At 34.4% G+C, this 26,796-nt stretch overlaps 1 protein-coding gene across 1 annotated transcript; it reads left to right on the top strand.

The window, feature by feature from the left end:
• Nucleotides 1–10,946: 10,946 nt before the first annotated feature.
• On the top strand, nucleotides 10,947–15,426 carry LOC141708992 (cell division control protein 48 homolog E). Its single transcript, XM_074512871.1, has 9 exons — nucleotides 10,947–11,112; nucleotides 11,195–11,360; nucleotides 12,336–12,564; nucleotides 12,690–13,456; nucleotides 13,580–13,801; nucleotides 13,892–13,963; nucleotides 14,066–14,347; nucleotides 14,432–14,791; nucleotides 14,873–15,426. The coding sequence occupies exons 1-9, from the start codon at nucleotides 11,084–11,086 to the stop codon at nucleotides 15,170–15,172; spliced, it is 2,427 nt and encodes an 808-aa protein (XP_074368972.1). The 5' UTR covers nucleotides 10,947–11,083; the 3' UTR covers nucleotides 15,173–15,426.
• The last annotated feature ends 11,370 nt before the right edge of the window (nucleotides 15,427–26,796 follow it).

The raw sequence follows: 26,796 nt of genomic DNA, 5'->3' as shown, positions 1-26,796 counted from the left end.
CAATAGACTTGAAAGAATTTGAAATGGTCACTTAACACGGATTGAGTTTTCTTACGACAATAGATCATATGCCAGTATTGAGATATCGCCTTATGAGATCCTTGAGGGAAGGCAATGTCGATCTCCCTTATGATAGGATGATGTTACAGAGCGCAAGATGCTCAGACCAGTAGTGGTCCATAGGACCAAGGATATAATAGATCTAATCAGAGGGCGGCTGGTAGTAGCCCAAGATGGACATAAAAAGTATGTTGATTTGACACGAAAGGACAAGGAATAGGAAGTAGGGAACCTAGTGTTGTTATAGGTATTCCCTTGGAAAGGATGGATGAGGTTCGGAAAGAAATGAAAGCTAAGCCCACGAATTGTTAGACCCTTTGAGGTATTAAGACGTATTGGGAAGTTAGCATATGAGCTAGCCCTACCCCCGAACGTGTAGCAAGTCATAACGTGTTTCACGTATCAATGTTAAGGAAGTGTAATTCGGATGCCAGATTAATAGGGGCGTATGAGCGCATAGACATGCAACCAGACGTAACCTATATGGAGCAACCAGGAAGGGTTATAGATTGAAAAAGGAACAAGTGCTTAGGAGAAGGGTTATCAAACTATTCAGAGTTTGATGGAAGAACCACAATGTGGGAAAATTTACTTGAGAGTTAGAAAGTGCAATGCTAAGAAAGTATCCCTATTCATTTTCTATCTGATTCCGGGACGGAATCCTTTTAAGGAGGGGAGACTGTAATAACCCCAATTTTTGGAATTTTTTTTTGAAACCCTTATGAATAGTGATTTTGTTGATTATGTTGAATAAGAAAAACTTTTCATGCCACACTATGTAGGGGTTCTTTTATTGTTATTCTGAGATCTTATTAGTACTCTATATGATATATAAGTGTATGTAAAGATCGTCAGAATCCAAATTCGAACACTTTGATTTTTCCCGGAAATCCACCAGATACCGAAAGAATTGAGTATAAGGTAACAGGATAAAAAGGATTTAAATTCAAGGATTATAAGAGAGGATCATAAAAGTAATATAATGTATTGAGAAAGGTTAAGGAAACCCAAGTAATAAGATCCCGGGTATGATCCCTCAAACGATAAACGAAAACGAAAGTTAAGCGAACCGTATAACAGATCAGCGGTCATTAGCCAAGTAATTAGAAGCTAATCAAAGAGGTTAGTGAGGATGATGTCATCAAACCAATAAGAAGAGGACAAGTGTGGGAGGATGACATAACAAGGTGACATAAGCATGACAAAAAGGAAGTGTGTTGTTGGTTGATTCTTGGCCATGCAAAAGTTACCATGGTTAAAAGTAATAAATCAAAACAAAACAACATCAACCAAGCCAAAACAATTCATTTCACTAAAAAAACACAAAGTTGAACAAGAAAGCTCTCGGCTTTTCTTCTTTTTCAAAGAGGAAAAATCCAAAATCCAAGATCCAAGCCTTGTTAATTAGTGAGGTAATTATCTAAGACTCCTTGTGCATAGATATAGCTATCCTATAAGTTTGAGCTTCAAATTCCTTCACAATATCTTCCTAAAATTCATGGAAGAAGAGGGTGAATATTGTTTTTCAAGAACTTAACATTTTGTTCTTGAGTTTTTGTTTAGGTTAAGCTTGGGTAAGGACTTTCAAGGGTGATTCCAAGCTAATTAGTTACTCCCACTCACAAGGAAGGTATAATCTCTTAACCTAGCTTTGTTATTGGATGTTAAGAGCCTAATATGAGTATTATGGTTCATGAGAAGCATGATTCTTTTAGACTTAGAGTGTGGTTGGTTTTGTAATGAGTTTGAGTTGTAATTCTTGGATTATTGATTAATGAACTTAAGTATAGTTTTAATTCATGTTTGAGAATAATATAAATTGGAGAACTTGAGGTTTTGGGGCTGTTGTAGTATGATATGGATGGATTTTGGTTGTATGAATGAATTGTGGTTGATTGGTGGTTGGTTTGGAGTAGAATAAAAATTGGTAATCGCGTAAACATAGCCATCGTAATGTCCGATTACCCTAGACTGTTTTTGTTCTTAACATTAGGACCCGTGAACTCACTGTTAGGTTTTGACCATTGCCATGATTAGATAGTTCATGTTACGATCTTCGTTTTAATATGTGGTTCGTTTGAATCCGATGTACGGTTTAGGAGAAACGACCGTTTTAAGTAATGGTGTTTCGCGACCGAACCATTACCCCTCACCTTACTTTGAAACCTTGGTTACGTCCCTTAAATGACTAATTGGAGTATGAAACATTTATGTAAAGTGAATTAGGCAGTTGGTAAGGTGCTCGCGAAAGAATCGCCTTAAAACTCTTAATGGTTAATTTATTAAAAATGGTGGAGCCGAGGGTACACGAGCGACTTAAGTGAATCGTTAAGCGCTAAAGCAAACGTTAGGTTTCAATTGGTTAAAGTCTAGTTTCTTAAGCGACCGGGGTTTAATTCCGACTTATGTTGTTGTTCATAGGTTATCGGACCCACTCTAAGCTTAAGTCTATCCGGGAGCACTCAGGCAAGTTTTTTACCCGTTATACTGTTGTTGTGATGTATACATATGTATATGCATTATCTTGTGATAGATGCATGATGGTTAATTAGCAAATTATTGCGATATATTGGAGCATGTGATATGGTATATATGCATGCCTGTTTCGTAATCTTGATACATATATTTGTTGATTCAATTTCTTATAGTTGTATAATACCTATGCTAGAGATAAGCAGTAGTTGCGTATACCCTTAGTATAGGGGACCCAAAGGTGAACATTTTCTAAAACCGGGAGTCGATGTTCCCGAGTATATTATATATATTTATTTATATATATAGATATAGCTTTCAAAACTATTAATCGAATAAGGTTTATTCGATAACTTTATTTTATTTAATGAATATTAATTTGAATATTCATTTGAGGGCTTATGACTCCGTTTATTTTATTAATGAATATTATTTTGAATATTCATTCGAGGGCTTATGACTCCGTTTATTTTATTAATGAATATCATTTTGAATATTCATTCGAGGACTTATGACTCTGATTATTTACTAAATAATATTCTTTATTTTATTAAAGAATAATGTTTCGATAATCAAACTTATTTTCGATTATTCAAATAAAGATAGTACTTTCGTATAAGTATATCTTTGGTTATTTAATATCCATTTCAAGTATGAGTTTTAAAACTTTTACTTCATTTATTTTATAAGGATTATCCTTATGGGAATATTATTTAAATTATAATATTCAGATATTTTCTAATATATCGGGACTGATTTATTTCATTAAATCAGCATTACTCCAAACATTCTTAAAAATGTTTTCGAGTCTTCAAAATGAATTTTAAAAGTTAGAGCGGATCCCCAAAACTCATTTTTATATTTAAGATCTTCCCTTCGAAAGGGATTTAAATACTCGCTCAAAATCTTAGGGATCCGGCTCTGTGGTGTATTTTGTATTCACAACGAGGTTGCTGTTTTGAGAAAACAATTTGATTACTTGCCCAACATTCGGGAAGTAAGTCCATCTAATTGAGTCGGCATAAGCGACAGGCCGGGGTATGGTCTATGAAGGTGTAAGAGGCAGGGTAACAGTCCATCTACGCGTGAGTGGCCGGGTAACGGTCTAGCGCGAGGTCCTAATGCGGCCAGGGTGATGACCGGCGAGGAATTCATCCATCTACAGTAGAAAAGGTTACTTATTGGTATCTTTGCCTGATCATCTAGATATCAGGTTTATGCCAAGGTTTTCTCCTTTCCAAATTCATTGGATATTGCAACTCTGTTTATAATTTTCATAACAGAGGTTTTGAAGGAGTGTATGAAATGTATATATATATAGGTGTATATATATATCGGGACTTAATAAAGTATCTCGTAACTTCATTTCTTTCAAATGATATTTCAAAGATTGAATCTATTCAAGTCTTATCTTGTAGTCTCATCAGTGTGATGAACTTTTGAAACTGATTATAACTTGAACGGTGGTAGTTCAAGTAGTATTTGGAAAAGATATAAGTATATTGGAGTATCTTGTAACTTCATCTTTTAAACTTATATCTAGTAAATGATTATCTTATGCATATCAAAGATTTTCAGAAAAACATTGAGACAAGGTTAGATATATGAGATCACCTTGCAGCGATATTTTTATACAGTTATAAACTGGAACTCTGTGTATATTATATATGTCAGAGGATTTCAAAGGTTGTGAAAAGTATATATGTATGTATATACTGAATATTTTGCGACTTGGTCGCGTTAAGATATCAACTTGGTTCATTTCTTCTTAACCAAGACTTTCTTGAGTACTATGAGAATGCTCATATATTGTTAATTATTATACATATTATTTCGGTGGGCTTGTTGCTCACCCTTGATTTCTTCCTTCATCACACAACAACAGATAGAAAAGATGATCAGGACCAAGCTTCCAATTCACAAGCGGTTAGGAAACATTCCGCAGTTTTCTGGAAGCGTTGATGCCGCTGTAGCTGAGGTAGAAATTACCAATAGGCTAGACTTTCAACTTCTGATGTACCAGACTTATGTATCTATATGAATTGTAATAATGGCAAAGAAATGTAAATTTATTCAGAAACCCTTTTAAGGTGTAATGGTTTATAATTGTGGAATAAAATGACTTGTGTTATTTTTGGTATTCATCTCTGAGACTATAACTTGTGGTGTGTGTGTGTGTATTGTGGGGTCACAGTACTCAGTAGTTGGTTGACTGTTAAGATTAAGTATTGATAAGGGAAATGGAACTTGTGACAACCCGAATCCCCGACCCCGGATTTGGGGGTGTTACACTACGAGGATTATTTGGAAACCGAGTTCCATTCGTTTCAGCTCCGATTCACTTCCGGAAGACCCCGAATGTACGCGAATTCAATTTAATAAATCCAAAGGGACAAATTATGAAATGAAATCCAAAAAAGCGGCCGCCTTAATTTTTGCTCCATACCTCGTGTACTACCCCCTACGAGGATTATTCGGAAACCGAGTTCCATTCGTTTCAGCTCCGATTCACTTCCGAACGACCCCGAATGGACGCGAATGCAATTTCATAAATCCATAGGGAAAAATTATAATAAGATATCCAAAAAATGGGTCGTCTCAATTTTTGCTCCATACCTCGTGTACTACCCCCTACGAGGATTATTCGGAAACCAAATTCCATTCGTTTCAGCTCCGACTCACTTCCGGACGACCCCGAATGGAAGCGAATGCAATTTCATAAATCTATAGGGATAAATTATGAAAAGATATCCAAAAAAGCGGCCGCCTCAATTTTTGCTCCATACCTCGTGTACTACCCCCTACGAGGATTATTTGGAAACCGAGTTCCATTCGTTTCAGCTCCGATTCACTTCTGGACGATCCCGAATGGACGCGAATGCAATTTCATAAATCCATAGGGACAAATTATGAAAACAAATCCAAAAAAGCGGCCGCCTCAATTTTCGCTCCATACCTCGTGTACTACACCCTACGAGGATTATTCGAAAACCGAGTTCCATTCGTTTCAGCTCAGATTCACTTTCGCATGACCCCGAATGTACGCGAATGCAATTTAATAAATCCAAAGGGACAAATTATGAAAATAAATCCAAAAAAGCGGCCGCCTCAATTTTTGCTCCATACCTCGTGTACTACCCCCTACGAGGATTATTCGGAAACCGTGTTCCATTCGTTTCAGCTCCGATTCACTTCCGAACGACCCCGAATGGACGCGAATGCAATTTCATAAATCCATAGGGAAAAATTATGAAAAGATATCCAAAAAACGGGTAGTCTCAATTTTTGCTCCATACCTCGTGTACTACCCCCTACGAGGATTATTCGGAAACCGAATTCCATTCGTTTCAGCTCCGATTCACTTCCGGACGACCCTGAATGGACGCGAATGTAATTTCATAAATCCATAGGGAAAAATTATGAAAAGATATCCAAAAAATGGGTAGTCTCAATTTTTGCTCCATACCTCGTGTACTACCCCCTACGAGGATTATTCGGAAACTGAATTCCATTCATTTCAGCTCCGATTCACTTCCGGACGACCTCGAATGGACGCGAATGCAATTTCATAAATCCATAGGGACAAATTATGAAAAGAAATCCAAAAAAGCGGCCGCCTCAATTTTTGCTCCATACCTCGTGTACTACCCCCTACGAGAATTACTCGGAAATCGAGTTCCATTCGTTTCAGCTCTGATTCATTTCCGGATGACCCCGAATGCAATTTCATAAATCCATTGGGACAAATTATGAAAAGACTTAAAAAATGGGTTGTCTCAATTTTTGCTCCATACCTCGTGTGCTAATCTTAGACGACGCATATATTTTTGAAAATATCGTACGAGATATTTATTTGAGAGAATTGTTGATTTTTAGAAGATCATACGAGCTGCATCTTTCTGAAATATTAAATATTTATGCTAGTTGCATAATTTTGGGAAAATGTTTAAGAAAAACCATTGTTTTTGGGAAAAATAATTATCGCGACAATTTTAAATTGACATATTTATTATTTTTGAATTGCGTTTTAAAATATTTTGCATATATTGTCGCGGTAGTACATATATGTCAAAAAATATTTTTAAACCTGTGAATTGGAATTGCTAAGTTCGGTAGCTAAGACAACCACTTGGAAGGATATACATAATAAATTGTGAACTTGTTTATTGTTGACACATTACGCCTAGATAGGCAGAAAAATTACAAATGGAAAAATTGAAGGTGCGAGCTCACCTTATCTCAAGCATGGAAAGAGATTGAAGGTCGATAGTTTCACCTTATCTCAAGTACGGAAAGAGATTAAAGGTCGGGAGTTCCACCTTATCTTATGCTGAAGGCATGTTTGTTAATCTTGTTACATTCGGAAAATACTAGCAGTTCACGTCAACAATACTATTTCACATTCCGCTACTATATTTATCTTGAAGAGTGTGTACGCCAAGGTCCAACTTAATATTAATATTCGCAATGATTTTATAAATTTATGTTCGCGCAGCCATAAACAAGGGAAATATGTATCTTTTTGGATCTATAATGGTCTCTCACGTGCATTTGCATTATTGTATTGAGTACGAAGGTGCTCCATGTTATGTACTAAGTTCTGATTTTCAGTTGTTTCAGCGATCAAAGAATGCTTAGTTCTCCATTGCAGCAAGCTACACTGAAGAACTGGGGTAGTTGTTATGCCACATTCTGGCATGGCAAATATATTTTAATAATTTTGTAATTTGTTAATTATTAATTATTATTAATAATTAATTGCTTAAGGCCCAAGTTATCCTCTCTCTGAAACGAGGAAACAATTAATCTCAATAAATCAATAACATAAAATATCTGCCAACGATATTTTTCAAATCACGAAAATATCACAACGCTCAGATTAAATCAGATAAAATCAGTAATTACCACATTAACGATACTTATCCCTAAAGTCTCTTAGGGATAAGCCCAAATTTCACATTACTGCGTAGGCTTGATCCAATATAAATTGGTATGCATGCATTTTGGCAAAGGAATCCGATACAACCAGACAAATCGAGACACCTCCCAAGTCTCGCCCCCCATATTTTCATAAACCTTAATCCTTAAAAACAGTCATATTCATACAATTACGCTCTATTATTCCCGCAACCCTCCGATTTCGTGTTGTTACGAAATTCCTCCAACAACACTGTGTTTTAAAAAGTTTTAAAAAACATGATTTCGCTTATTAGTATAGATAGTTGATAACGGGTCTGAGAATAAAAATATTGAATTAATATTTGTACAGAATTGAATTCATAATCTCTACGAAATACGGATTGAAATTAATATATCAATATTAAATATTAAATTGGTACTTGTAAAGAATAATTATGTGATTAAAAGGAATCGAATCACTTATGAAATTTCCTAGTATAATTCTAATTCTGCATTGTTTTATTTGATATAGATATCTAACATATTAGTTTTGTTTTTATTAAACGAATTGTATATTTATCTTATGAACTAAATATTTGTTATTTCAGATAATTTAATATTAATTAATATTATTTGATAATTATCTTATAATTAGCTTTTTCAATATATTTTATTTATTATTACTTAATTATTGATAAAAAAAATATTTTTCAAATTAAAAGTAGATAGATTTTATTATACCTAATTTAAATTACTTAATATAATCTATATACAACTCATAAATTTGTTACTGTTAAAAAATATTTTTTAACTAGAAAGTAAATAAACGGTGTGATGGACATTAACAAATACAATCGTTAAATCAATAATTTTCAGTTTAAAAGTCAATATATGTCACTAAAGTTATTTACTATTACTTAATAATTTTTTTAAAAATAAGTTATCTCGTTTAAAAGTAAATTGATGCGAGGATGGAAACTAGTTAATAGAAAAAATAAAGTTTACACGTAATAGAAGTCAATTTGTGTTAGTAATTTACTCTGTAGTTAGTAGTTTTCAAATTAAAAGTAAATAAATGTTATTTTACTTAATTCAACGTAACTTAATAAAATTTTAATATAATTCAAAAATTCGCTTAAAAATATTATATTTATTTTATAAAAGTAAATAGATGATTGAATGGAAACTAATTAATAGAAAATAAAGTTTACAGAAGTCGATTTGTGTTGGAAACCAAGTTTATAGAGAATATAATTTCAGGTGAGTACCAGAATTTGGTACTTCGGTATTTGGTACTTTTAGTATCAAATTATACGTGATTTCGCTTATTAATAATGTTAGGTATGAAGTGCAATACAAAAGGGGGTGAATGTGTTTTATTGATTTTCTTTAATATATATGAAATTGTTTATAGCTTTTGGAACTTAACAACTAAATGAATTTGCACTAATAAAAGACTAAATGCAAAGACACGAGTAATTTATCAAAAACTCACTTGATTTGTATTAAATCAAATTTGTTTGTGCTACAAATCTGTGTTCTTAAAAATAAGAACTCAACTACTTCTTTTGAAAGATTACAAGATTTTTTAGATCTGTTTTGTTACCCCTAAACAACTTGTAACATGTTTCATGGATCAACATGCACGGTTTACAGAATTTGCACTAAAATAAACTAACACCATTTCTAAAGCTCATTTGACTGTTTCTATTCCTAGTGCAACATAACTGTGTAGAATATACTAGGTATGTGACCCTCCTTTGTCCAGTTCATCTTGACCCTTGATCTTGTATTCTTCCAGCTGCATTTGTAGGCTTTTCAATTTAGTGATAGAATTGTTTGTTGACTGATAATCTTGAATCTTCAAGTTGTCTGTATTGTGAATTATGAAGTTGTCGAGATCTCTTTTACAGTGTAAAGAAGTCACATATCGATAAGTAAAATGATTTATCGATATCTCTACTCCTCGATAAGTATTATGACTTGTCGAGATCTGCAGTTCTCTACAAGTAGATTAGAGTGTCGATATCTTCAGTTCTCTACATAGACTTTTGACTTGTCGATATCTCTGGTTCTCTACAGTTTGGTGTTGACTTGTCGATATCTCCGGTTCTCTACAGTTAGATTTTGACTTGCCGATATCTCCAGTTTTCTACATATACTTTTTGACTTGTCGATATATCTAGTTCTCTACAAATAGATTGACTTGTCGATATCTTTTTGGACTTCTCTACAAGTCATTTTTTATTTCTCGATATGCAATGGACATTGTGCATAAAATCACATATCCAACCATATTGTATTCTTCGTGGAGAATATCTGGTCGAACCAGGACAATCAAGTCGCGGAGAGACGTGATTGTGGGTACCCGAGTGTTTTTTACTCATTATGAGAGGGTATCGGCCTTTACGACCAGCTATAAGATTGTAGTCTTTAAATTGGTATCAACCCGGTATTATGACAACCATCCTGATGATCCGGCCTATAAGGTCAGAAAATGCATAATTTACCTAATTTTATATTTTTGGTTTTTTATTTTTTTTAGAAATCTGACTGGAGTTTGTTTTTTTCCATTTTAGAAATCGGATTTGAGTTTGGTGAAGTTAACCCACACTTGGTTAGTTCCCTATAACAACATTTCTTTGCCCATATATGTTATTTTTCTGGTTTTGTCAAACCCAGATGTTTTAAAAACGAGTAAAGTAGTAGTGCTCCTCTATGTAACCTTGTCAATATGACTTGTAATATTCGTCAACCCATCAAGGGATTTTACAATTTTTTCAGTGGTGAATTAAATTTTCCAAGATGCACCAAGAAAGCACATTTCTGATTATCAATAACTTTTTTCCAACACCTTAATCCATTAATTGTAAATGCATGTTGTGTATATGCATAATTTTCAAACAATCAACATTACGAATAAAAATATTGTATCTTTTGAAATTGAATACTCTAGTCAATTTCATGAATTGAACTAAAATGCTTGAAACTTATATACACACCAAAATATATGATTTGATTCGAGTTTTTAAATTTTAAAAATAAAAAGTAATTATATTGATCAAATAAATTATCATATTATTTCTTTCATATTAACACTAAAGTATTAGAAATTGAATTACTAATATTTATGAATATTTTTTGAATTTAGAAAAGTTTGGGACATGAGGCCAATATATATGATTAATGAATTTGTATATGAAAAAAAAGTTGAAATTATTCACGAAAAAAAGGAAATGATTAGAATAAAGGTACAATTAATCTCTATAGTAGAAAATAAAATAATATGCAATGTGATACTAACCAAACCACACGTAATGACATATTTTAAAGTACATATTTATTTGAACATAAATTATTTATAATATTAATTTTTATATATTTTAATAAATTATTAAGTACTCTATATTTTATTTATTAATTGCAAAAGATTGAAATCTGAAAAAATTTATACGTCGAATTTCCATATATTTTTGCTGGTTTCGTATATATGACAATCGAAGTAGGAAAAGAAAAAGGGGTTATCTTTCCTATCAAGAAACGAACTGTGCTGTTTATATAAACACACTCTTTCATCTCTCTCTAATTCATTAATCTTCTCTCGATACAATCTCTCCCAATCTCTCTCGATCAGTTCAATTGAATAGCAAACATGTCTACTGAACCCGAATCATCTGATCCGTAAGCTCTCTTATTCTACTCAGATCTTCAATTATCAATTAAATTGTGTTTTTTTGTGTCTAATCTGTGTGTATATGTGTAGTAAGGGGACGAAGAGAGACTTCAGCACGGCGATTCTGGAGAGAAAGAAGGCGGCGAATCGATTAGTAGTTGATGAGGCGGTGAATGATGATAATTCTGTGGTTGCGCTTCATCCCGAGACTATGGAGAAGCTTCAGCTCTTTCGCGGTGACACGATTCTCATAAAGGTTGGATCTTTATGTGGTTTTTTGTGAAATTAGGGTTTTGTTTTTGCTTAGTGTTTGATTTTTGAGCTTGTTGTGTGATGAATTGTGTTGAATTGATTAATTGTGATGTGTGATTAATTGTGTTGAATTGATTTTGAGTTGAAGTTTAGGGTTGTTGCTTGTTATTATTGTGTGTGATTGTGGAAGTTTAGGGTTGGTTGAATTGAATTGCTTGAGGTGGGAATTACTAGTTTATCCGTTTGGAATACGGAAAGGGGTGGCATTCTGGGGTGTTTGGGAGAGAAACCGGGAGAGGCCTAGTTTTGTTTTTTAAATTTTAGTTTGTTGAGAATAGTGATTAAGATTTGTTTCATCCAGTACAAGTGTATTGAAATTGAAAGGGGTTTATAATGAACGAGTGGTTTTGAATGACTTGGACTTTTATGTATGGACTGCAAAAATTTTAATGTGCTATATACTATTAAACTTGTTTTTTGACCTCGTTGAGTAAATTTGTGTGTTTGTGATTGAAAAGCTTAGTACTTTTGTGTGTGTATCAAATAGTGCTTTTGGTTTTTTTAGTTTTAGGGTGACCTTCCATTGGTGTGAAATGACTTGAAATAAATAGATTTTGGTATTAGGATATGTCAGTTTGGTACTAAGACGGCTAGAATTACTCTTGTGATGGTGAAACCTCAATTCTATCGTAGCTGGTTATTGGAGTATTATCTCATGTGCTTCTATTGAATACTTACATTCATGTGCGAGTGGGAGGATGGTAGACATCTTTTATATTTCTAAGTTTAACTAGTTTCCTTTCTATTTTTTTTGTGAAACGGTGGTCGGACAACTAATTCTTGTAATTAAAACTGTTTAGTCCCCGAGCAATTGTTTTTCATGTTCTGGTACTGTGTTCTACTGGCACGCTTTGTAATAAAAATTAATATGTTAGGACATTATATAACTTTTCTTAAATTCACGAATGTTATGTTTCAGGGTAAAAAAAGAAAAGATACAATATGCATTGCCCTGGCTGATGACACTTGTGATGAGCCAAAGATTAGGATGAACAAAGTTGTCAGATCAAACCTGAGGGTTAGACTTGGAGATGTAGTTTCCGTGCATCAGTGTGCTGATGTTAAGTATGGAAAGCGCGTTCACATCCTTCCTATGGATGACACTATCGAAGGAGTTACTGGAAATCTTTTTGATGCTTATCTGAAACGTAAGTCTCGATCATCTTTTGTTTTTCCGCAAGTCTTTTTTTACTTCCTTTTCATTGTAATTTTGCTTTCTAACCTGTTACTATGTCAACATTGGATGACTGGTTATTCATTTGTAATTTTGCAGCTTATTTTCTTGAAGCCTATCGCCCTGTGAGGAAGGGTGATCTGTTTCTCGTAAGAGGAGGCATGCGAAGTGTGGAATTTAAGGTTATTGAGACAGATCCTGCTGAGTACTGTGTTGTTGCTCCCGATACTGAAATATTTTGTGAGGGAGAGCCTCTTCGAAGAGAGGATGAAGATAGGCTGGACGAGGTTGGATATGATGATGTTGGTGGTGTCCGTAAGCAGATGGCTCAGATTAGGGAGTTGGTGGAGCTTCCATTGAGACATCCACAACTCTTTAAGTCTATTGGAGTCAAACCCCCAAAAGGAATCTTGCTCTATGGACCTCCTGGGTCTGGCAAAACTTTGATAGCCCGAGCTGTTGCTAATGAAACTGGTGCTTTTTTCTTCTGCATTAATGGACCAGAAATCATGTCAAAGTTGGCTGGGGAGAGTGAGAGCAACTTGAGGAAAGCATTCGAAGAAGCCGAAAAGAATGCACCATCCATTATATTTATTGATGAGATCGATTCAATTGCTCCCAAACGAGAGAAGACGCATGGAGAAGTTGAGAGGAGAATAGTTTCTCAGCTGTTGACACTTATGGATGGACTTAAATCTCGTGCCCATGTAATTGTTATGGGGGCTACTAACCGTCCCAATAGTATTGACCCTGCTCTTAGAAGGTTTGGCAGGTTTGATAGGGAAATAGATATTGGTGTGCCTGATGAAGTTGGACGGCTAGAGGTTCTCCGTATTCATACAAAGAACATGAAGCTCTCTGAAGATGTAAAGTCTATTCCCCTGGCAACCTTTAATAGTGTGTGTATATGTGTGTGTGTGTGTCAGTGTGTGTGTGTGTGCTATGAAAGACAATTTGCAACAATGATCTCACTTTCATTTGTTGTGCAGGTTGATCTAGAAAAAATTTCAAAGGAAACACATGGCTACGTAGGTGCAGATTTAGCAGCTCTGTGTACTGAGGCTGCACTTCAGTGCATCAGGGAGAAAATGGATGTTATCGACTTGGAGGATGACACAATAGATGCAGAAATACTGAATTCAATGGCTGTTACTAATGAGCACTTTAGCACTGCTCTTGGAACTAGCAATCCCTCTGCTCTGCGTGAAACAGTAAGTAGCGTGTTTACTGCTGGCTCAGGAATATACATGCCGCTTAGGGTTTTTTTTGTGTTATTGATTGTTGTGTTTTTGTTTGGCTAGGTTGTTGAAGTACCAAATGTTAGTTGGGAAGATATTGGAGGCTTGGAGAATGTCAAGAGAGAACTACAAGAGGTATTATTAATTTTACATACTCCGCATGTGTTTGTAGTATTTTTTTTTGTCCGTTTTTTGTGCTTTTCGCCAAGTTGTTTACTAATTTAACTTGGACTGCAGACTGTTCAATATCCTGTGGAGCATCCTGAGAAGTTTGAAAAGTTTGGCATGTCACCTTCAAAGGGTGTCCTTTTCTATGGACCACCTGGATGTGGTAAAACTTTACTGGCCAAGGCAATTGCTAATGAATGCCAAGCTAACTTCATTAGTATTAAAGGACCTGAGTTGCTAACCATGTGGTTTGGAGAAAGTGAGGCAAATGTGCGGGAAATATTTGACAAGGCTCGTGGATCTGCACCTTGTGTACTTTTCTTTGATGAACTGGACTCAATTGCCACTCAGGTATGATTATGGCTTTCATTTGCTACTTCTTTCTCTGTTTTTTGAAGGGTCTTATATAATGCATTTCCCTATAATTTTGCGCAGAGGGGAAGTAGTTCTGGAGATGCTGGTGGAGCCGCTGATAGGGTTTTGAATCAACTTTTGACTGAAATGGATGGCATGTCGGCCAAGAAGACTGTTTTCATTATTGGGGCAACCAACAGGCCTGATATAATTGACCCTGCTCTGTTGAGACCTGGTCGTCTTGATCAGTTAATTTACATTCCCCTACCTGATGAGGCGTCTCGCCATTCTATATTTAAGTCATGCCTCAGGAAGTCTCCGGTTTCTAAAGATGTTGATCTGATGGCACTTGCGAAATACACTCAAGGCTTCAGTGGTGCTGATATTACAGAAATATGCCAGAGGGCTTGCAAATACGCCATCAGGGAGAACATTGAGAAAGTAAGTGATTGAACTGCTGACCGTTTTCTTAGCGATTTAAACATACAGAATATTCTAAGTTTTTTTTTATGATGTTTGCAGGACATTGAGAAGGAGAAGAGGAGAAGCGAGAATCCCGAAGCAATGGAGGAGGATGATGTCGAAGATGAGGTCCCTGAGATCAAAGCAGCTCACTTTGAAGAATCAATGAAGTATGCACGCCGTAGTGTCAGTGATGCTGATATCCGGAAGTATCAGGCATTTGCCCAGACATTGCAGCAGTCTAGAGGGTTTGGCTCTGAGTTCCGATTTTCAGAAACTAGTGGTACTGCAGCAGCAGCCGCCTCTGATCCATTTGCAGCTCCTTCCGGGGCAGCTGATGATGATGACCTCTATAGTTAGGTTCATTATCGATTCTGTCTGTACTTGTTGTCTTAGTACTTTAATTATCCTATTCTATGTTATACTTTCTACGGGGTTTTGCTCGGATTATTTATGTCTTTCCTGCAAGCTTGCTAAATTTTCATGGGTGTTGACTGAGGCCGAACCTCTTGTCAGGGGTAGTTTATTGTCAATCTGGGATGTTTATAAATCAAAGTTCAGTCATTTACAAACATTACTTTGACTAGTTTAGTACTGATATCTTGTTTGCTATATGTTTGTAAATGTACATCAGTTCTCTCTGGCCTAGTTGCTGCTGAACTTGAATTATCAGGAATTGAGCAAAAAATATCAGGTCAATCTCAGTATTTCACATCTTCAGCTCAAAATTTAGCACTGTCGTATTCAAGAAGTTTGCATTGAATCTATATTATACTCGGCAATTGTTACACTAACAGGCTCTCGATGGATCATAAATATATATTCAGTCAGTTAAGAAACTTTTAATATCCATATGTACATATACTATACTACATCTGTTGTAAAATACTAACTATATTATAATAATAGCTGAATTAAATGAAAGGGTTGAAAAGCTGATAAAAAAGAATGCAAGCAGATGAGAGGAATATTGCTACTCAGAGGTGTGTTTTTATATCACAAACAAAGATATTTATAGCCAAAACAAGAGACAAGAAAATTAAATGCAATGTGAAGATTTCCAAGTCTAAACCTAGCCTTACTATTTAATCTTTGACAATAACAATCAATTTACAACACTCCCCTTTAATTGTTATTTTAGAATGGATTATAAACTGTCTCGTTAAAACCTTGTCAAAGAAAAACCCAATGCGATAAAAACTTTGGCGAAGGAAAAAGAGTATAATCTCCCCTTGGAAGAACTAATCATCCTCCAAAATTTTGTTGTAACAAATCCTTGAATCGACGCATTCTAATGTTATGTCGTAACTTCCCAAATGTTGAATTAGGTAATGATTTCGTGAATAAATCAGCAAGGTTGTCACATGATCGAATTTGTTGTATATCAATTTCACCATTCTTTTGAAGCTCATGAGTGTAGAAGAATTTTGGTGAAATGTGCTTCGTCCTGTCTCCTTTGATATATCCTTCCTTGAGTTGATCAATGCATGCGGTGTTATCCTCAAACATAATGGTAGGACTTCTAGTGATGTCTGATAATCCACATGATTCTTGAATATTCTTGATGATAGATCGCAACCAAACACATTCTCTACTGGCTTCATGAATTGCAATGAGTTCTGAGTGATTTGTTGAGGTTGCCACTGTAGTTTGCTTCGTAGATTTCCAGGAAATGGCTGTACCGCAATATGTAAACACATATCCAGTTTGTGATTTACCAAAATGAGGATCTGACAAATATCCAGCGTCTGCATATCCAATTAACTGAGATGTCGAGTTTTTCGGGAAGAATAATCCAAAGTCTGTTGTTCCACGAAGATAACGGAATATATGTTTGATCGCATTCCAATGTCTGTCCATCGGAGCAGAGCTAAATCTAGCCAATAAATTCACAACAAATGCAATATCTGGCCTTGTATTATTTGCAAGATACATAAGCGCACCAATCGCGCCTAGATATGGGATTTCAGGACCAAGAACATCTTCATCATCTTCTCGTGGTCGAAATGGATCTTTATCAGGCTCTAAAGATCTAACCACCATTGGAGTAGTCAATGGATGAGATTTTTCCATGTAAAATCTGTTCAAAACCTTTTCTGTATATGTGGTTTGGTGGAGGAAAATTCCTGTTGACAAGTGCTCAACTTGTATCCCAAGACAATATTTTGTCTTTCCAAGATCTTTCATTTCAAACTCTATCTTAAGGTATATGACAGCATCATTAACCTCTATAGATGTTCCTACAAGATTTAAATCATCCACATATACAACAATAATCACAAAACCAGATTGTGATTTTTTGATAAAAACACATGGAGAAATTTGGTTACTAATATACCCATTCTTTTGCAAATAACGACTTAGTCTATTATACCACATACGACCAGATTGTTTCAGTCCATACAATGATCGTTGAAGTTTAATAGAGTATATATGACGAGGTTTCTTGAACTCATCCATTTTTAACCCTTCTGGAATTTTCATAAAAATTTCACTATCGAGTGAACCATATAGGTATGCAGTAACGACGTCCATAAGACGTGTTTCCAAATTTTCTTTAGATGCCATACCTAATATAAAACGAAAAGTAATTTCATCCATCACTGGCGAGTATGTCTCTTGATAATCAATGTCAGGCCTTTGAGAAAACCCTTGTGCTACAAGTCGGGCTTTATATCTCATAATTTCATTCTTTTCATTTCATTTTCTTATGAATACCCATTTATTCCCAACAGGGTTTACACCAATTGGTGTTTGGACAACAGGTCCAAATACTTCTCTTTTACGCAATGAATTTAATTCTGTTTGGATTGCGTCTTTCCATTTTGGCCAGTCTTTTCTTTGACGGCATTCATCCACACTTTGTGGTTTAGGATCAGAATTTATGTCTACATCCAATGCTGCGGAATACACAAATACATCATCAATTATGGCTTTACTTTGATCCCATAATTTCATATCATGCACATAATTTATTAAAATTTCATGATTGTTTAATCCTGTATCTTCAGAGGATGGAATCTTTTTAGGAGATAATACCACTTCAGGGGTATTTGCTTCTTCTAGAGCGTGTGCCACTTCAGGGACAATTTTTTTTATATTTCTTTTTCGTGGTGCAACATCTTTTGCACCGACCGGTCTACCACGCTTTAGGCGTGGCTTTGATTCTGTAACCAATTCTTTAGTATCTGATTTTTGAATTGGTATATCTATTCTGGCTGGAGTATTTACTGCAGGTATATGAGATTTAGTTATATTTCTAGAATCGTTAAATGCGTCAGGCATTTGGTTTGCAATATTTTGCATATGGATAATTCTTTTAACTTCAAGTTCGCATTGACCGGTACGTGGATCTAGAAAATATAGTCCTGTTGCATTCCATGATAGGTCAGGATTAACTTTATTCGAATGTTTATCCCCCCTATGGGAGGAAACAAAGACTCGTCAAAATGACAATCTGCATATCTTGCGGTAAATAAATCTCCAGTTAGAGGTTCCAGATATCTAATTATAGATGTGGAATCAAAACCAATGTAGATACATATTCTTCTTTGAGCTCCCATCTTCGATCTTTGTGGTGGAGCAATCGGTACATATACAGCACATCCAAAAATTTTGAAGTGAGAAATATTAGGAACTTGACCAAGTACCAGTTGTAGCCGAGAATGTTGGTTGTAGGAAGTTGGTCTAAACCTAATAATATTAGCAGCATGAAGTATTGCGTGACCCCAAATAGATGTAGGTAATTTTGTTTTCAATAACAGCGGTCTTGCAATAAGTTGGAGTCTTTTGATAAAAGACTCGGCTAACCCATTTTGTGTATGTACATGAGGAACTGGGTGTTCAACTGAGATTCCTACAGACATGCAATAGTCGACAAAAATTGTAGATGTGAATTCGCCGGCATTATCTAAACGAATTGACTTGATGCAATGATCTGGGAATTGAGCTCGTAATTTGATTATTTGGGCAAGTAATTTTACAAAAGCATCATTACGAGTTGAGAGAAGACAAACATGAGACCATCTAGTTGAGGCATCAATTAATACCATGAAGTACCTAAATGGGCCAGATGATGGGTGTATAGGTCCACATATGTCGCCTTGGATCCTTTCTAGAAAAGTTGGACTTTCAAGCTGAACTTTAGTAGGGGATGGTCGAGTGATCAATTTTCCTAAAGAACATGATGAACATGGGAGGTCATTGTTGGAAAGAACTTTAAAATCTTTAAGAGGATGGCCAGTAGAATTCTCTATAATACGACGCATCATAGAGACGCCAGGATGACCTAATCTTTCATGCCAAAGAGTAAAAGATTTTGGATCTATGAGTTTGGAAGCAATGACATTGTGTGACTCAATAGTTCTAATTTTTATCATGTATAATCCTGAGGAAAGTGAGTGAAACTTTTCTAAGATTTTCTTGTTGCTAAGATTAGCGGAAGTAATAAGAAGATATTCTCTATCAGCCTCAGAGGTAGTTTCGATGTGAAAATCATTGAGTCGAATATCTTTAAAACTAAGAAGATTTCTAGTAGACTTACTAGAATATAATGCATTTGAAATGTGTATGTGGGTACCGTTAGGTAGGACAAAACTAGCTTTTCCAAAACCTTCGATTATATTAGATACACCGGAAATCGTTCCGACTTGAGCTTTGGTTTTGGTTATTTGGGTAAAATACTTTTGGTTCTGTAGAATCGTATGAGTTGTACCACAATCAGCAATGTATATATCTTCAGAATCCATTCTGTATATAATTAAGAAACATAATTTATTTGATAAGAACATAACACACTACATAGTTCAAACAAAATAAAGCACACAATACACACTACTAATCTTCAGCCTCCCATATGGGAGTTTCGTTAGGTTCATTCGGACTATTAACACTTATTCCTCCAATTGTGATTCTCGAGAAATCATCTATGTTATTGTTGGCGAAATTTGTTTCTACCATTTTCTCTTTTGATTTTTGAGAAGATTGGTATAACTTAACAAGATGATCTGGGGTATGACAATTACGTGTCCAGTGTCCATTCATGCCACACATATAGCAAACATTTTCAGCTTTTCCTCCTCGTGATGCCTTTCTTTTACTCTGTGATTCAGATTGCCACTTCCGGTGACCGGAGTTGTTATATGGACGAAAATGTCCGTGGCTCCGACCTCGTCCACGGTACCGCCCTTGGCCCCGTCCACCTCTATACCCTCTTCCACGTACATTCTTGGTTTAATTGTAATTTGTTGTTTAATTATTGGTTCTAGTAAAGGAAACAAGGTTGGCTTAAATATACGAGTTAAATGCACTTTTTACCCTCAAACAAAGTTGAAAAAATAATTTTGTATCAGAACTTTCGGAAATACAATTTGCACCACTCAATTTCAACTTGTTAAGTCAATATGCACCTTTTGTAGATTATAATTAAAATGATAAGGGGTAAAATTGGAATTTCATTTTAAAATGTAAATGAATTTTAGTTAGAATTTGAAATATAAGTTAAAACATTTATAAAAATGATTTCTTTTATATTAAATATTAATATTGACCAAAATATTTTTATTAAATACACATTAAATAACAATGACATCAAAAAATTAAAAATGAAATAATTAGATTTAAATTAAGTATATAATTAAAAAAATGGAAAAAGTCATATGGAATTTACTTTTGGTAAAATTATATAATTTTTGGCATTATTATTATAACTAAAATTTGAAACTCAACTAAATAGTATTATTCGAAAATTTTAAAGTTCATATTTTATAGCTATAATAATAAAGTTCAGTTTTTAATATAATTTGAAAAATAAGAAATTTAGTTTAGTTAATATTTTACTGAAATTCCCATTTTACCCCTTACTTTTTTAATTATAACCGTCAAATGGGTGCTTCCTGATTTGGCAGGTTGAAGTAGAGGGGTGAATTTGTTGTACTCTTAATACACATTTGTTTTCGAAACAAAATAAAAGGGTGTACTCTTCAGCCGTGGATTTATTTTCTGTCTTTATTGTATCGCTTAATTTCTTTGAACACAAGTGCAACTTTACATCTTGTACCCATGATAAATAATTATCGCCAGAAATGTCCAAGGAAACGAACGACAAGCTTGTAATATTTGTCATACTAAATCTGAATTAACACGAAAATTATTAAATTTTAATTCATCAATGTAAATATTACATAAAATCCTACTTAATCGGGTGCGTTAACAAGTATGCAATAATCAATGTATATATCATTATTATCATTGATAATATAAACAAATCTATATATAAAATGACAAATGGATTTTCACCAACCATACGGACGTCTGCGTATGCAGGTTATCTCCGACCAATAATAAATTAAAGTGGACAATCCTGCATAAGTTAGTTATGGGCAAAGTTATTATCCGATAATTATGCAATTTATAAAATAAGGTTCCCACTATATTTCGGTATTACCCAAAATTAAATGGTACCGTAAAATAATTTTAATAGGCGGTGCTCCGGCCATATATATTTAAATTATTAGTAGAGGGTGTAACCACGTCTACTCATATATATGCATATTTAAATTAAAATTATACCTTCTCAATTTCGGCAGGGCTTCGTGCTGATAACGTGTTGTAAAATACTAACTATATTATAACAATAGCTGAATTAAATGAAAGGGTTGAAGAGCTGATAAAAGAAGAATGCAAGCAGATGAGAGGAATATTACTGCTCGGGGTGTGTTTTTATTCATCACAAACAAAGCTATTTATAGCCAAAACAAGAGACAAGAAAATTAAATGCAATGTGAAGATTTCCAAGTCTAAGTCTAGCCTTACTATTTAATCTTTGACAATAACAATCAATTTACAACAACATCAAATATATTTCGAACAACTTGCTTTACATCCCCTCGCAGAGCGGGATACAAACCAGAACATAGGTGGCAAATACTGCATTTTATCTAGGGATGTAATTCGAGTCGAGTTTGTGCTTATTAAATTCGAGTTCGAGCTTTTTTTAATCGAGTCGAGTCGAGCCAAAAAAAACGAGCCTGAAAATTATGTCTGAGCTCGACCCGGATAATAAACGAGTCAAGTTCGAGCTACTCACGAGTTTTCGAGCTTTTCGAGTTTTTGATCCAGTTTTCGAGTTTTTATACGAGTTTTCGAGCTTATTCCATTTGCACCGTATTTTTGCAAAAAAAATATAACTTAGGTAGTTTTGAAAAAACCCCTAAAATTAATTTTATTAATGAAAATCAAGTTATTAAGTTATTATTTTATTTTAAAATTTAGATAGCACTTATTGTATATTTAAACTAATTAGAGTTGAATTTTTCAAAAATAAATAAATTAAGCTCATATTTTTTAACATTTAACTATAAAAGAATAATTAAATATATTTTAACAAAATAATTCAATTCAAAATTTTTACCAAATATAATAAAACGTAATAATGCCAATATATTATGAAAAACTAGAAAATTAGTTTGTAAAACTAATTTTATTACACAATTGAATGGCACATATATTAGCAAACACATAAATATTTATAAAAAAATTAATCGGGCTCGAGTTCGAGCTGAGTCGAGTTCGAGTTTGAGTTTATCGAGTCGAGCTCGATAACGAGTTCGAGTCGAGTCGAGCTCAATTTATCGAGTCGAGTTCGAGCCGGCTCGGTTCAAATTACACCCCTAATTTTTATTTTTGTACCTCGATGCTGGTTGTCGTGGGATCATATTTTCAACCTTAAATTTTCTGATCTGTGCGGTCTACTCGGTCGCCAACCTAGGCGCCCAAGCAGTCAGCCTTCCGAGAGATTATCGCTTAGCAGCCCACAACAACCCCGACGATAGCACCAACAATCACAGCAAACCCAAACACATCGGATATAATCTTTAAACCAACGCACAACAAGAATCAATCGTGTGTGCAAGTGTGTCCAATTACCAAGTAAATGTAAAGACACAACAGATTTATGAGCTTAAATGCTCAACCTTCTATTGATCAACAATATAAAGATACAACTCGATTATGCTTACAGACTTGTATAACTGCCTAGCATAAAGATACAAACCAAAATATATTTACAGACTTTACCCTACTGCCTAACATATGGATACATGTCATAGTGCAGACATGCGTACATGCATAGATTATATTTTTACAATGCCTATCTATTTATATAAAGGAGTCTGGTTCACACAGCCCCAGCAAAACAACTGCCCACGCAACCCCAGTAGAAGTAATTGCCGACGATTTCCTGATTTTGAATGCCTCCAATCATTTATTTCCCACCAAACCTTGAGCCTTAACTGCAAGGTAGTTATTCCATCAACTCACTAATGCATATTCCAGCACTTATACATATATATAATGCATATATATATATATATATATATATATATATATATATATATCAGCCCTCATGTGCCACACATGTGCCTACAGTTTTGGCCATGCCTCAGTCATTTTGGACTCCCAACTTAGCTCCTAACTCAGTGTCGCCCACATTTAGACCAGTCAACAATCCCACACAAACACAACAGCTCAAGTCTGTGTCACCGCCTGACGACTAGTCTGTGTCACCGCATGGCGCCTTAATCCTTGTCACCGCCTGGCGACTGGTTTGTGCCGCCGCCTGGCATCTAAATAATGTCGCTACATGGTGACTAGTCTGTATCACCGTCAGGTGAATCTCGATCCCAAAATGCAATCCATCCCAAGGGTCTTACAAACCATCCCACACCCCCCGAGTTTGATGTCCTCATCAAATCAGCAACAACTCTGAGATATTAACTTGTCAATATGCCTTGTAACATTCGTCAACCCATCAAGGGATTTCACAACATTTTTCTGTGATGAATTAAATTTTCCAATATGCACCAAGAAAGCACATTTCTCATTATCATTAACTTTTTTCCAACACCTTAATCCATCAATAGTAGATGCATGTTGTGTATATGCGTCATTTTCAAACAATCAACACTACAAATAAAAATGTTGTATCTTTTGAAACTGAATACTCTAGCCAATTTCATGAGTTGAACCAAGATGCTTGAAATCGAGTACGTTTATTTCCAAATTGAATAGGTGGATATTGATCTTTTTACAGTTTGGGTTGACACGGTCCCCGTCTAATCTCATCACGAACATTATGTGAATACTGCCAAAATTGACAACAAAGACATGAATCACGTTCAAGGAATGCAAGAACAACATGACTACCTGTATTTGTAGGAGGTGCACTAGAAATAGATGTAGGAGGAGCACTAAGATTAATTATAGGTATAGGATGAGTACTAGGATTAGTTGTAGCTGTAGGAGGAGCTATAGTTGTAGTAGGATCACCGATAATAGTAGTTATAGATTAGAAAAATAGGATAACTGCGTTTTCCACTTTCGATTTTGACTGCTGAAACAAGTCAAAACAGAATATTACATTTAATTTATGCAAGAACATATTAAATTATTGTGTTAAAATTGCACTAATGAACTCGAATGTCAAGTGTTAAAATGTAATTATGTAAGTAATTTAAGTATATAAGTTTTTAACCCAATAAATAAATAAGAAAATAGAAAATATATATGATGATTATAAAAAGAAATGGGCGGGTTGGGGAAAGGTGTCCACAAAATTATGAACACGTATAGAGACTTTAACTAATCCAACTATTAAATAATTCAGATGAAAAATAAATGTATCACTTGCATCTTTATAATCATTTAATATTTCTTCCATTCAATTATATTAAAGTATTCTACATCTACATTTTTTATTATTAGTTTCTTTAAAAGATCTTAATTATAAAATTAGATGTAGATATTTACTTAAATTCAAGCAGTAAATGTAATCACCAGCACAATCAATTTTACCCCACCCTATTATAGTTTCAAACCATTTTCAACTTTTTTTTCTAAATTATATTAAACATTCAGATAAACTACGTATATAAACTTGACATCAAAATAAAATATATAAATAAATATGATAAAGAAATACATACATATATTTTATAAGAAGAATTCGAGAGTGTACGAATGAGAGGAACTTGAAGAACCAATGAGCTAATTTTAAGTTTGGGTGTTTTTTCCCGGTAAGCAGCGTTAGTTAAAGCAGAGATGCAATAATTTTTTTATTAGTAGCAGATGTTTGGTGGACTGATGTGATATGGTTGTGGGCTAGACCGATGTTTTATGATATGGGATGTTGCGATGAATTATTTATATGAACATGGCTGGTTATTTTTTGCACAAGGGCTGGACTTCAATGAGGCATATATAGTAAACGTGCTCACAAAATTTGACACGGGTTGGAGCCAACCTCAGCTCAGCCTGAGATCCGTCCTCAATATCCTATAAAACAATTACTATTATGTATATTGCATACCTAAAAAAATCTTGTAGCATATTATTTTTACACTTAAAATATCATGACTTATTAAACCTTGACATATCTGCAATACTAGTATGATAACAAGAATTTTTAATCACTTCCGTAACAAGATTTTATATTTTTTGTGTATACAACTGTTAGGTATGAAGTGTAACACAGAGACTATATATAAAGTGCAAGATGTATTTGTAGTGATAAAAGAATATATGTAAACACACAAGTAATTTATCAAAAACTCACTTAATTTGTATTAAATCAAACTTGTTTATACTACAAATTTGTATTCTTAAAAATAAGAACTCGGCTACTTCTCTTGAGATGATTACAAGATTTTCTAGATATGTTTCTTACTTCTAGACTAAGGACCTGTGACATGTTTTATCAATTAACATGCACAGTTTACAGAATTTGCATTAAAATAGACTAACATGGTTTTAAAGCTCATTTTTTTATATCTATTTCGAGTGCAACATATCTTTGTAGAATCTGCTAGGTCTGTGATCATCCTTTGTCCAATTCATCTTGACCCTTGATATTGCATTCCTCAAACTGCATTTGTATGCTTTCCAATTCAGTGATAAAATTGTTTGTTGACTGTTAATCTTAGATATTCGAGTTGTCTGTATTCTGAATTCTGAACTTGTTTGTCGAGATCTCATTTATTGTGTAGAGATGTCACATATCGATAAGTAAAATGACTTATCGGTATCTCCACTTCTCGATAGGTGCTATGCCTTGTCGAAGTCTCCAGTTCTCTATATGTAGAATGACTTGTCGATATCTCTAGTTCTCTACAAACACTTTTGACTTATCGATATCTCCAGTTCTCTACAAGTAGACTTTTGACTTGTCGATATCTCCAGTTCTCTACATAGACTTTTGACTTATCTATATCTTCAGTTCTCCACATGCAGATTGATTTGTCGACATCTCTTGGGACTTCTAGACATGCCATTTTTGACTTCTCGACATACATCTCTATATTCCTTGATATGTGACTTGTCAATATCTGACTTATAACATTTTTCCTAAAACAACATTATTCAACTCCAAACTTCTACACTTCTCTCTGAGGCATGATTATGATTGATCTTCTTTCAGAGTTTATTCCTTAGCTTGATGGTTGTTCACAGAAAAATTTTCCAGTCTACTCTACTTAGCATTTTTACATACTAAAGAAATACAATTACTGAATATAACAGGATTATCATACAATTTATCCTAATTAGGGTTATCAAGGTAACTTAGTCTTGTTATATACAAACATGTCTTGCACAACAATTTAGAAATATTATTTACAATGGATACCGTTATTTCCGGAAGTGAAATTTCTCGGGAACTCTTCTTATTGTCTACATAACGAAGACGTTAGTTGTCCATGACACTTTCAAATATTCCATCAATGTATCTCTACTTCATGAAAGTATTGGAATAAAAAATTGGAGCTTTCATACTTAAAAGTAGTTCTCGGTAAACTAGCCATCTCAATATCATATAAGCAGGAATTCACTGACTACGTATCCTGAAAAAACCAGTAAACCAAGTATTGTTCTTCAATTTGTATTCTGAAATGACACTATGTCAACTTTCTTCGAATTTAGATGGTGTAATG

Source organism: Apium graveolens, chromosome 2 (genome assembly GCF_009905375.1).
Source record: "Apium graveolens cultivar Ventura chromosome 2, ASM990537v1, whole genome shotgun sequence".
NCBI lineage: Eukaryota > Viridiplantae > Streptophyta > Magnoliopsida > Apiales > Apiaceae > Apium > Apium graveolens.
This window is presented reverse-complemented; position numbering and strand designations above follow the sequence as displayed.

Coding starts and splice junctions, on each gene's coding strand:
- LOC141708992 (XM_074512871.1), top strand. CDS start 11,084: ATGTCTACTGAACCCGAATCATCTGATCC. Junction 11,113..11,194: donor GAACCCGAATCATCTGATCC/GTAAGCTCTCTT, acceptor GTATATGTGTAG/TAAGGGGACGAAGAGAGACT. Junction 14,348..14,431: donor TGGACTCAATTGCCACTCAG/GTATGATTATGG, acceptor AATTTTGCGCAG/AGGGGAAGTAGTTCTGGAGA.